General features: G+C 34.3%; 2 protein-coding genes across 2 annotated transcripts; one reads left to right on the forward strand and one right to left on the reverse strand.

Moving 5' to 3' along the window:
- Positions 296–2,444, forward strand: LOC105168497 (uncharacterized protein At4g14100). Its single transcript, XM_011088601.2, has 2 exons — positions 296–901; positions 1,934–2,444. Exons 1-2 carry the CDS (start codon positions 373–375, stop codon positions 2,116–2,118), a joined length of 714 nt encoding a protein of 237 aa, XP_011086903.1. The 5' UTR covers positions 296–372; the 3' UTR covers positions 2,119–2,444.
- LOC105168498 (protein NRT1/ PTR FAMILY 6.1) lies at positions 3,995–7,004 on the reverse strand. The gene is made up of 4 exons (XM_011088602.2): positions 6,247–7,004; positions 5,890–6,107; positions 5,189–5,769; positions 3,995–5,096 (listed from the first exon to the last, which is right to left on the reverse strand). Exons 1-4 carry the CDS (start codon positions 6,491–6,493, stop codon positions 4,211–4,213), a joined length of 1,932 nt encoding a protein of 643 aa, XP_011086904.1. The 5' UTR covers positions 6,494–7,004; the 3' UTR covers positions 3,995–4,210.

Consider the following 13,133-nt stretch of genomic DNA (forward strand, 5'->3'; position numbering starts at 1 on the left):
TAATTAATGGATATATCCAATAAAAAAAGATGTATTTAAAAGATTATGATTTTTTATTTGAATTTACGGTTTATTTAATCTAAACGACATATTATTTTTATTCAATAGACACATCATTTCAACAAAAAAACATACGATTCAGTGCCATCAACTATCATTTACATGTCGTCAACTTGTTATATAATACACATTTATAATTTAATTTAATTAAAATATTTATTTTATAATTAATTTGATTCTATAAAAATAAAGTAATTTGAATATAAAAAAGTTGGGACAGCACAACTAACCCCATTTATCTTCCGTAGCAAGCCAATGATAGGCTTATTCCCTTGTCTTCACATGACCCGACCCAACATACTGTAGCTGTGTATGGTAGCTCTTCCCAGAAAACTGAAAAATATCAAACTCAAAATTCTCAATCTATCCAAAGTGATGGTTTCCTCTTCTACCTGCCTTCTCCTCTTTCTAGTGTCACTTGCGGTGGCGGCTTCACCTTTGCCTGCAATGGCGGAACCCCCAAAGCCAACGCCATGGCCGCTCCAATTCCACTCCATTCTCTTTGTAAACTACAGTGGATCGCTCAGCCTCATCGACCTCTGGTACGATTGGCCGAATGGCCGCAACTTCAACATCATACAAGACCAGCTGGGAGAGCTTCTATACGATCTCGAGTGGAACAACGGCACCTCATTTTTGTACACTCTCGATTCCAGCAAAAAGTGCCGCTCCGCTCAGCTGGAAGTCGGGATTCTCCGACCTAACTGGCTAGACGGCGCCGTTTACCTCGGCCAGGAAAATGTCGACGGATTTCTCTGCAACGTCTGGCAGAAGGTCGACTTCATTTGGTATTATGAAGACGTTGTCACCAAGAGGCCTGTCCATTGGGTTTTCTACACTGGTAATAAATACAATGTTGTTCTTGTTGTTATTATTATAATCATCTCATTCTATTATTCTTTAGTATTATTGCTACTGCTACTCCCCATTGAAGTGATTTTGCTGTTATATATTAACTTTGTGATTTTATGTTTTTTTTTTCTGAGAGCGTAGCCTTGTAACAGTTTGATTTATTAGTCATTAAAATATGATTTTAAAGAAGCGGTATGTATAAGGGGGTCTTTGAAGTCTAAATTGTTGAAAATAAATTGAAAAGAGCGTTTGATTTAAATTAAGCTGATTGAAGTTAAACTATTTTTCTACTGAACTAACAACTTTCTTGTAACTTGTTCTTATGCTCACTGAAAAAGTAGAAGCTATTGGAAACATCTCTTACTATTTTGAGCATTGGCTTTCACGATGCCTTGCCCGAGTACATTTCTCATCTGCTTGACTACATAAAGCACACATAGCAAAATCATAACGATCATCACTGTCTTCTTTCATGTATAGTAAGTGATTTGCCTAGTGCAAGAATTTCTGCATGAGTTCTATCGGAGCTGGCATTGCTGTAATACTTATAGGTTACTCACTAAGAACAACATTAGATTGAACGACACTCGAGGTTGCTTATTCATAAAAGCATAAACATTTGAGAAATATGTGGAAACTCAAGTATAGATATGCAAAACTTGTCTCATAAAGACATAAAATGGCTGTATAAATTTTTAGAGGCAGTCGACGTTTTCTTTTCTAATGTCACTTTCCTGCTATAAACTTCTGGCATAAGGATGAACGTGAGACTATAAAGAAAAGTAATAATATCAAATTGTCTGTTAGTCTGCACTTGATGAGCGTGTTCCTATAGCGAAATCTTCCGACCTTGGCGGAAGCCAAAGGCCAAGACTTTTGCCTTCATTGCATTAATGGAATCTACACAGATGTTCTTCTCTGTGAGGAATGTTTATTTGCACTGGATTGAACATGTCGATTTCTTGGTTTGGTTTCTCTGATGAATTACCATTGTTTTTTCTGCTTATCTCTACAATTGCAGGAAGATCAATCCATGTAATGACGTTTGAAGTGGGAGCTGTGCTTGAAGATGCAAAATGGCAGGCCCCTGTATACTGTTTTGAGAAGAAGAAAGATACTGAATCTGATCTCAAAGAATCTAAACTGGATGTTGGTTACTTTGAACCTCAACTAGAAAGCATTTTGGGAGGACCAATGCAGCTCTAATGTAACACCGCTTGTGGTATATTTGGAGTTCATTAGGTCTTACCACATTTGGCCCTTCTGAGTATCTGTACTGTTTAAACTTTCCATTTTTTAGTTTATGTATTTGATTTTACCCTTGAACTCGTTCATAATGTGATAGTTACTCACTATTGAAGCATTAGATGAGTTGGCGAAAAAGATACAACGAGCAATGCTACATTAGAATTGCACTGGTAAATTGATTAGATGTGCACAGTTTATTGTATGGGATGAAGCTTCAATGACAAATTGTAAAACTGTCGAGGCTTTTAATTGTTTGCTATGATATGTAACTGAGTGTAGTAGAATTTTGGTGGAAAGGTTGTCGTGTTTTGTGGGGATTTTAGACAAAACTCTCCCTATAGTTCCTCATTGGAGCAAGGATGACTTGATTGCTTCCAGTTCGGTGGGTTGAAATTGTGGAACCCAAATTGGAAGAAAATATGCGTGTGAGGGGATGATCCAATTTTTACTTCTACTTAATGCTAGAATGGAATTGAGCCTCGTGCCCATGAGGATTTGATTTCTTTGCCTCAATATATATATGCTTGTTTTTTGCAGATGATTGTAAATCATTGAATGAACTTATCAGTAGAGTGGTTTATTCTTGCTTGGACACTAGAGCAGCATTGAGTTGTGAACTTCAAAGAAAGGCAATGTGGATTTTGCATAAATGATTTAATGAACTTTTGTGGTGAACCAATTGAGTGTCTTAGTTGTGATAAGATTGATGATTCTTTTCACCATGCTGCGAAGAATTACTAGTCTTATCATAACTAAGGTACTCAATTGGATCACCAAGAAAGTTCATTCTTTGGAGTTAAAATTGCACAACTAATGAACTTATGAAAGTAATTGGATCAAGTGCACTAGTGTTCGAGCAAGAATAAACACGCTATTAATGAGTTCATTCAGTGATTCATAATTGTCCGCAAAACACAAGCATATGTCTTCAAGTAGAGAAATCATATCCTGGTTGGCATAAGGCCAATTCCATTCCCAACATTAAACAAAAAATTACATCGTCCCTGGTGCGTAGAATCTCTTCCAATTTGAGTCAAAATAGAAGTCCACAATTCCGAACTCATCAAACTGGAAGAAACCAAATCTTCCTTGCTCTCACGAGAAATACTAGGGAGTTTGTCTAAAATCGCACTAAACATGACAGCCTTTCCGCAAAAAATTGTAATACGCTCATCCAATCTCGTTACTATACAATCAAAAGCCTCAATGATTTGATTTGCCATCGATACTTCATTCCACATAGTAAGCTCTGAACATCATGTCAATTTATCAATGCAACTCTAAGATAACATTGTTTGTTGTGTTGTATCTTATTTGCCAACTCATCTAAGTCTTTGACAGCGAGTAACTATGCCATTTCAAATGAGTTAGTCTCCAACTAAAAGATGAGCATGTAACGAAGAATACCAACTATGATAAAAGAATCGCGAGGGTAAAATCAAATACATGAACTAGAAAATGAACTCAAACAAGACTTTTCAACTGTAAGATCGAATTTATGGGACAGAACATAGACACAGTTACAGCAACTATGGAAATTCCTCCTGTAGACCGCTAATCAGATAATAGCAGATTGAATTGTTAATGGATAGATGCAGTTTGAAGAGGTGGCGTTGTCTATTATAGCCAATTTTCAAGAGCTTGAGAGTCATGCCTTCGCGATCGTATGCATTTCTCGTTTAGCTTGCATGTTCTTTACAGAAAGGTAGAGAACTTTTCACTATGTTTGGTTTCATTTTTGGAATGTTGTATTGTGTTTTATGGAGATAGAGAGAGAAAATATAGATAAATAAGTATGTGTTAGAGATGTTGGACGGACAGTCGTAGAAAATGATTTAAAGTTTCAAAAATGGAAACTGATGAGTTTTTTCATTGAATTTGATGTGTAAATGAGCTATCAGAATGTCCATCTTTTTAAGATGCGGTGCTCGATTCAAGACACCAGCTGCTACTTCTGTATATGGAAATGAAAGCAGAAAGCAAAAACATCAGACTACAAAATCAAATACTAAGCATGATGTCTGCAGGCAAGCAAAGAAGACTAGATTCATTAAGGCAGTAGGTGGTCCTTGGTGCTTGGTTGAATACTTGTGTGTTCTCTTATCTCATTCACCTGCTTTGCTCTATACTGATACCTTCGTGCAGCTAACAAGAACACACAGAAATTGATCACACTCATGACTGTAAGGAGCCAGTAGAAATAATCAAAATGGCCGGTGTTTACATTTTGGGACAACCAGGATGGTTTTCTTTTCTCTACGTCGCCTGTCACAGATTTGACGATGTTGTTGAGTATGGTGGCTGCAAAGCATCCCAAACCACCAGCAACAGCAGCGTATGCAGATCCTATGCTTCTCATGGCATCTGGTGCCTCTTCATAGAGAAATTCCAGTAATCCCACAATGCAAAAGACTTCAGCAATCCCTATCAAGCAATACTGTATCAACAACCAGTATGCACTCAGGTCTGGCATAGGTGTCAGAAAACTGGCCTCGTATCCATGTTCTACGGCGTAATGTCTTCTATATCTCTCAAAGATTCCTGCCCATGCCACAGAGAGGATTGAAACTGCCAAACCGATGCCTACCCGTTGCAGCTGGGAGGCACCATGTGGATGGCCCGTAATTCGCCTGGATAATGGTACAAACACCGAGTAGTATAATGAGAGCAACAGGAATATACTGAGTCCAGGAAAGACGGGCATGCAGGTTACAGGCAGTTTCAGGTGACCCATGTGAGTGTTTAACGTGTATGCCTGCTGTACTGATAGAGTCAAATACTCAGTTAAGATGAGATTGAGCATAATGGTGCAAGCTGGAATGGGAACGAGTTTGAGAAGAATTTTTATCTCTTCAACTTGTGTCACGGTGCAGAGCATCCAAGGGCTTGGACTGACACCATCTTCTTGCAGTCTCAGAGCAGCTTTGTCCAAACATCTACAGGTCCAGAATGTTTGGAATCAGGAAACGGACGTTGGTGTACCCGATGGACTAATATGGAATGAAAACACAAATACACGGTAGTTTACCTGAAATCTTCTGTATGAGGAATCTTGCTGCTACCCTTGATGGCAGATCTTTGGCCTGGAAGCTCATACAAACCCACAAACTCACTGTTCTGGAACGAAGCATTTCTCTTTCGGAAGGCAGCAACTAGGACTTGTGCCACCCGGGTAAGGGGGCTGCCACCAGGCAACCTGTGCCTGTAAAGAGGAGTGCCCAGAAAGAAAACCAGATTGGACATGCCCATGGCAATGGCCAATGAGCCAAACGCAGAACCCCATCCATGTTTCATCTGGATGTAGACTACTGCTGTGAAAGCCACGATTGCCCCAACGGTGACTGAGAGGTAGAAGAAGTTGAAAAATCTGTCAAGGTGCTCCTTATAGTCCCTACTTCTTTCGTCGAATTGATCTGCGCCAAACGACGAGACACAGGGCCTAATACCCGCAGCTCCAAATCCCGTGATGTAGAGAACTGTGTAGAGGTAAAGCATCTGCCATGGTTTTGCAGGTTCACAATTGCCCAAAAGAAGGGCTATCTGATCACATTTATCTTGATTTGGCATAAGATTATTCATGGTTGCACACAGGGTTATTCCTGTTAGACCCTCCAAGAAAAAAAAATTACTAGCTCGATTAGTAAGTCTCACATGAGTACAGCAGCAATGTGAGCTGTGAAATGATGTTATAGATAAAAAGTTGCAGTCTAAGTGTTCAAAATCAGTTACCGCAAGATAGATTGTTGTGAATATGGCTATTGTCCAGTATCTACCAAGATATGCATCAGCGAGGAAACCACCAAGCACGGAGGACGCCTGTGATATTCCTAAGAAGTTGTTAACTGCATTAGCAGAACTCTCGAAAGGTCGATGCATAACGTAGAACATAAATGCCACCATGTTCACAGAGAGTCCAAAGTAAGCCATTCTCTCTGCCATTTCATTCCCTGGACAAATAAAATTGAAGGACTCACACAGAAGTACGGTAAAAGAATTGAAATCTCGTACTATATCTCAAGTTTATAGCTTCTGTCTTGAAGGTTCACAATCTAAAGAAACCAAGAAAGATGGAGTATCTGTCTGTACCGAAAATGAAGAAAGCAGCAATCCAACCACCAGTCTTGGAAATGGTGAACTCAGAAATGGGCTTTCCATGGATGTTAACTGGAGTTGCTCCACTAGTGTAGCCACCTCCAAGAGCTGTGCGTCGGTCGTCAGATTCAAGGAAATAGATCCCCAGCCTTTTCCCCCTATGGGATTCGACATTCGCTTCCAGGCTCACTGGAGATGCCTCAGGCAGAAGTTCAGGTGACCTGATTTCTCTAGCATCCATGCCTGGTACTACTATGGTTGCAGTAGAATGGACACACTAATATATATATTCAATGTGGCCTCTAAATTTGGTTTATCAACATCATATTCTTCATTAGTTGACTGCTGGAAATTATAACATTCAATGTGGCCACTAAATTTGGTTCGTCAGCATCATATTCTTCAATCTTCATTAGTTTGATGTCAAGACTGTTGGAAATTATTGCTGAATACAGCAATCTTAATGGCAAAGAGATGACCCCATCTCATTTATTGCAGCAGCAATGATGGTTGGATTCATCATAAGCAGAATCTTTTAAGACCTACTAATTACCAAAAGGATTAACAATTCTCTTGCCCACACATCTTGAGGAAATTTACACAGAAATTGAAGCAGAAAATCACAAGTATGAGGAAACCATCATACTTCTCAACAACTTGGTGACTTGATCTTGAACAGTATCATGATTCTTGAACAAGAATGAAGTACTTTTCAAGTAGAAAGCAAAGAAACCAAAGGTGTATGCATTGGCAATCATGACACTAATCAGTGAAATAAATGAGTGAGAGATACAATAAAGAGTGATCCAACTAACATGTGAAGCAAGACCCTAACAAATGGGAGGAGAACAGGATTAGCATTAATGGCAGCAGCTGAGCAGAAGGTGGTTGGCTGGCCACAGCCCATCTCCCTTTGGATCACAAGACAAAGCCTTACTTTTCCCTCCTCTTTTGGGGGTTGGAAATCAAAAGTGAAAAGTAGAAGACATTGAAGTTGGAGTGTTGGGAAAAAAAAAATTATTATGCACAATTTGACCGATAAGCTGCAAACGTTGATGAGAATGAGCATATAATTTTTAGCTAAAAAATGAGTTTAATTTAATTACTTCAAAATTATAAGTCATATGGTTGTCGACACACTAATGATTTATGTTTGGTGGTAACTTGGGGTTAAAAACTAATATTCGAGGTATTTATGGTGGGGACGAGAATTTTAGTGCGTGATATGGTGTATATAGTTATGGCGTATTTTGTGTATGAACAAATACTTTTATACCCTCATAGATAGTTTAATATTACTGATATATCCATCATTAAGCTATAAATAAACAAGAAAAATTAATTTCAACTTTTTTTTAAAGTGAAGTGGATGAACTTTTTTTTTTTATTTGAGTAAATTGATTACAATAACCAATATTAAATAATTATATCTAATTAACAACTACTATTAAACTAGAACGATAAATATTCGACATGTTGGTGGGGTCCCAATCCATGGCCTTATAGTTATAGTGCCTCAATTGAGCCAATAACACTAAGCCTCATTAGCATTTTTCAACTTATTTTTAGTAAAAAATTAATACTCTTTTATCTTAATTAATTATGGGTCGAGAATAGGACAGTCTCTTCATGTCTTTGTGCTAACATGAGTTGGGTTTTATGCATCTTTAAAATTGCTATACATACTTTTCTTCTTTAAGTTTTATTTTTTTGAGAGGGTTTTTCTACTTTAAGTTGTACAGAAAACTTTGGGTCTGAGCCAAGCTCTGATTTAACTGATTAACAATTTGTGCATGATGCTGCAGGCTGATGATTAGGGAAGGCTGTTCTTTTTCAGTTCATGAAGCCCAATAGTCCTTCTCTATTGGACATGTTGACTTGAGAAGTAACTTTTGGGGCCTAAACTCATGTTGTCTACATGAATCTTTGCTACTACTTTGAACCGTACGTCTATTTCACCGTGCAGTGATGGGGGGAAGTGGAGTGCTTGAAAATGAAAACGAGAGTTGAAATATTGCAAAGTGTAGAAAATGAGCAATTGTTCGCAAGAGAATGTGAGTTAGGTGAAATTGACTTCCTTGTGGATTACAATAAAATCTCTATTTATAGATAATTTAGGCAAGTGATTATAGGCAATTTGTATATCAACTGAATCCCCTACATGTTAGCTATCACATAAGACTATATAATGTGTTGGGCAATGTTGTTGTTTGATATATGGGTTTGTCCATGGATAATGCCATGTTAGTCGTATTTGATAAAAATAAGCTTAATAGCTTGGGGTGTAAAATCAGTGTTGGGCTAGTAGAGTCTGTGCTGATTAAGTGGAGGCCACTTCTTGGCTTTAGGCTTTAAAAATAATTTAATGGGACATCATCACTTCTCCCCACTCTACTAGTGCAAGACTAGTGTTTTAGTGTTCCAAGACTTTTGTTATACCTGGTATGGATTTGAACATAGCGCCCTGTTGTGCATGGTGGCTAACTGGCAGAAATGTGGAATCCTGCTTCATCTCTCTCTCACTTCATTTTGGGTTTACTAGTTGGAAGGTAGCTCATGTTGAACGTTTTCGATTGTTTCCTTCCTCAACTTATGATATTGCGTCACCCCTAATCACGGGATGTTGTCTCTTCTGGTTTGATTAGGGCCACTTGTGTTGCCTTCTTAGCTTCTCATTAACTAATAAACTACCACTTATCAAAATAATTAATCTATTCATTAAATTAAACTAATCATAATTAGGGGTGACTGATTACTAAGCTTTACTTTTTCTTTTTATTATTCCGTCTTCTTTTACAATATACAAACAAAATTGTCATGTGGGAGCGACATAAAAAACCTGGATTTAAAAAATAGATCAACGAAAAAAATTATAATTTTTTCCTATGACTATATAGAGTGACAATTCTCGTCCTGTTGAAATTCAATTTAACAATTAAGTCGTGCAAATTAAAAAGATCGGCACAGTTAAGAACAATATCAGTCGGAAAGTGCATATCAACTAGTTGGAATGTGGCTTCCACGCCCCACAAAATATGAGCGGAATCCTCAATTTTTAGAGTTCATATATGGTGCACATGCCACGTCCTGATCATATTTTATAGTTTTCAGATAATATTATCTCTAATGTGTTGGTAAAAGTATCCAACAATACATAGTAATGTTCCGAAATCAAATTAGATTTTAATACACTACATAACACTTTAAATATTATTTGGACATTGAACTTGATATAAGGAATTTATGTTGTACGTAAACTTTGAATTTTTGACAAGAGTGAGTGCAAAAATGCTTACCCCCGTGTACACCTTATATACATATATATCAAAGGCCACAAAATTTTCCGATCATATTTCTATGTGGGATAAAATCACTATTCTTTTTTTATTCAATTTGATCTATGAATTCCACTGTGTATTGACATTCATATTTTAGATTAATTGTTGTTATAAATTAGCAATATTATCATGTCAATTACAACATAATGTGTCATTTTTCTTAAATTACAGGAATTAATCGTCTAATTAAATTCCAACAGAATGAGAATTGCCACTTTAATTCCCTATAACTATAGAACTAAAATGAAAACTCATATTAGCGTATTCCTTTTCAACTAATGACATTTCCTTGTTGAGATTTTCAACCTTAGCTCTAAATTAAGAAAATAAAAGAAAAAACATAAAAAAATATGTTAAACTTTTTAAAAATTGAAATATATAAAATATATATACCTTCTTCTTGCTTAAGAGCTTGAGATAGCCCAAGCAAAAGAATTTTGTGAAAGAGAGAAGAGTTAATTATTAAATTAAATCTGTACATTCAGTACAACAATTGCAATGAATATTAAAATCAAACTTAAATATTAAATTTTCATAAATTTAAAGGAAAAAAATACAAACAATCCTTTTACGATATTGCAAATGAGCAAATTACTATTTTATAAAGAAAAAAAATAGCAATTTACCTCCCTGTATTTTTAAAAATTCAATAATTTACCTCCTGTGTTTTAAAAGTGCAATAATTTACCCCCCATATATTTTTCAAAATGAATTAATTTATGTTCTTTGACAAGGAAAGTAGATTGCTTCATCTTAGAAAATACAGAGTAAACTGCTATTATTTTTTTGTAGGGGTAATCTGCTCATTTACAATATCATAGGAATGTAAACTGCATTAAATCCTAAATTTAAAATATACACATAATGTTAACTTATATAAGGAGGTTTAATTTTAACGTAATTTTTAACCACAAGATATGAACTATTTTAAGGCCTCATGACTATAAAATTATAGTAGTTATGTATCTACTTTCATTAGAAAAATAATGACTATTGACTATAATTTTAATAGTTTGTAGACTAAAATCCATAGTAAATATTTTTTATTGACCACAATTAAATAAAATCGATGCAAAAATATAGATTTTCCACCAAGAAAAAGTTATTTGTATTAACCACCCTCGTAGATACCACAGACAACAAGCGTTGCATGACCGTGTTCAATGACTATTTGTTCAACTATTTTATTTTTTACCATGGTAAATAGCCATGGTTAAATATTATATTTTTTTGTGGTGTTTATTGGTTTTATACGATTTTGATCTTGTGACTATAGGTACTTGTATATTTGGTTCTTCAACAAGTGAAATTTGCAATTTAGTCTATCATTTTCATAGATTTAGCAAAATAAGTACACATCTTTTCGAGAAAAAAAGGTTCTAAATATACCGAAAATTGGCATATGCAAGTCATAGCCGACTTAAATTTGAGGACATATATAACTTGCACTTGTAATTTTCTGATTACTTCTCAAATCACTAACATAGTATATCCTTAAATCACAAAATTTATAAAAATAACGAATCAAATCGTAAATTTTATTTCTTAACATATCAAAATACTAAATATGTATAGTTAAATTATTAAAATTGCAATATATAAAACCTACTTTAAATATAGTTGTTGGATAATTATTGATATCTTATAGATAATTAGTATGTTAATTATTATAATTAACAATAATTAGGGTATAATTATAATTTATTTATTAAAATAATAAAAAATCATACCGTTGAAATGCAGATGGTTTCAACTCCGCGGCCCGTCCGTGTTCATTTGCAGATCTTTATTTATTTTTTTTCCAAAATTGTAGGTCAGATTCTCTCTTTATTATTTATTTATTTCCATCTGTACTATGTTACATGAGCGACTCGTTTCAATGGCCGGTGATCATTAAACAACATTCTCATCTAAAAGTTTAAATTGCTATAAAAAAAATTATTTATTATTTAGGGGATGTTCGCAAGTGATGAAAAATAAATATTTATCAGTTTATTGTTGAAATGAGTGCTTTTATTTTACAGCTTCTATTTATGAACTGCTTAAATTAAGTTGATTTAAGTTAAGAGCTATAAGCAGTTCTCTACTAATTTCTACAATTTATTGGTAAAACTGCAAAATAGTTTTCCAAACACTTTAATTTCAATTTTCGTTTTTTACTTATAATTTTTGTTTTCAAATAGTTCTACTATTTACTTATAACTTTTCTTGCAATTAATTCCCATCACAAAAGCATAAGTTATTGCAAACACCCATTTAATACCTAAGCAGTTATTTCTTTTATAAATGACTGGCAACAAATATTCGAACTCATCCACTTGTTTGGCAACTCTCAACTTCAACTTTTTTTCACTTTTCATTTTTGTTTTCAAAAACCTCTCAATTTTACCTTCTGTTTGATTTACAATTTATTCTCATGACAAAAGTAAAAGCTACTGCAAACAGCCCATTAATCTTAACAATGATATCTTTTTTACAAATGACTGACAATAAAATTCGAACTCAAACCTCTTATTTGTCCTAAATCTAATACTATTTGTACTGTCAATGAGACCTAGCTCAATTGACGAAACTGATGCCCTGTGATCTTAAAGGTCATTGATTCGAACCCTGTCATGTGCGTATGATGTTGTCTACTACAGAAATTGTTGTCTACCTAAAAGTAGGTGTTGTTGATCGCTTTTACTTAAAAAAAAAAAAAATACAATTTCTATCAGAGAAAAAAAATTATCTAATATTTAATATTTTAACAATTATATAACATGATTAGTACACTTAATCAACACAGACAAATAAAATAGAGTAAATGTTCTACTTTTGGTACTGTCAAGATTACTTTAATTTCATTGTATAGTATACGATATTATTCATGTACGGAGAATGAAGAACTCTTCCATAAAATCATTTTTATTCTGAATTTTCATTTATAATAGTGAAAATGAACAAAATAATTGTTTTCGGGGTGTTGTTTCCATTATTCGACATTCAAATGCATCTCCCAACACTAAAACAAATATAAATTTTCTTTATGGTTAACTATCATAATTAAATGATAAAAATAATAACAAATGTTAATTAACTAAGGTTGGATGACGGTTATAATTATTATTTTTACAAGCGAGATAAAAATATTAACTACAGTAAAAGCTATAACAAATATTTTTACCATAGATAAAACTATGATGAATCTTGATTAATATGGTCAGAAATTATATCAATTTTTATGTTGATGTTATTTGACTGTGATAAATAATATTAATTTATTATGATTTTTAAATCGTAATATATAATTTACAGTATAGAGAATAAATTTTTTTGTTGAGGGGGAGTCGTATGAGAAATTTTGGGAGTGCAATAGTGTAATCATATATATGAATCCTAAGCTGTCATCGCATACAAACAAAATTAATGTCAACTTAGAAACAAATCATATTATTAAATTAATTCATTAAGAGTTGACTTCTCTTAATAACTCTTATTATATATATATGTATATATATATATATATACACACACACACAATATTTTAGTGCAATTATTAGC

The sequence above is a fragment of the Sesamum indicum genome, linkage group LG8 (assembly GCF_000512975.1).
Source record: "Sesamum indicum cultivar Zhongzhi No. 13 linkage group LG8, S_indicum_v1.0, whole genome shotgun sequence".
NCBI lineage: Eukaryota > Viridiplantae > Streptophyta > Magnoliopsida > Lamiales > Pedaliaceae > Sesamum > Sesamum indicum.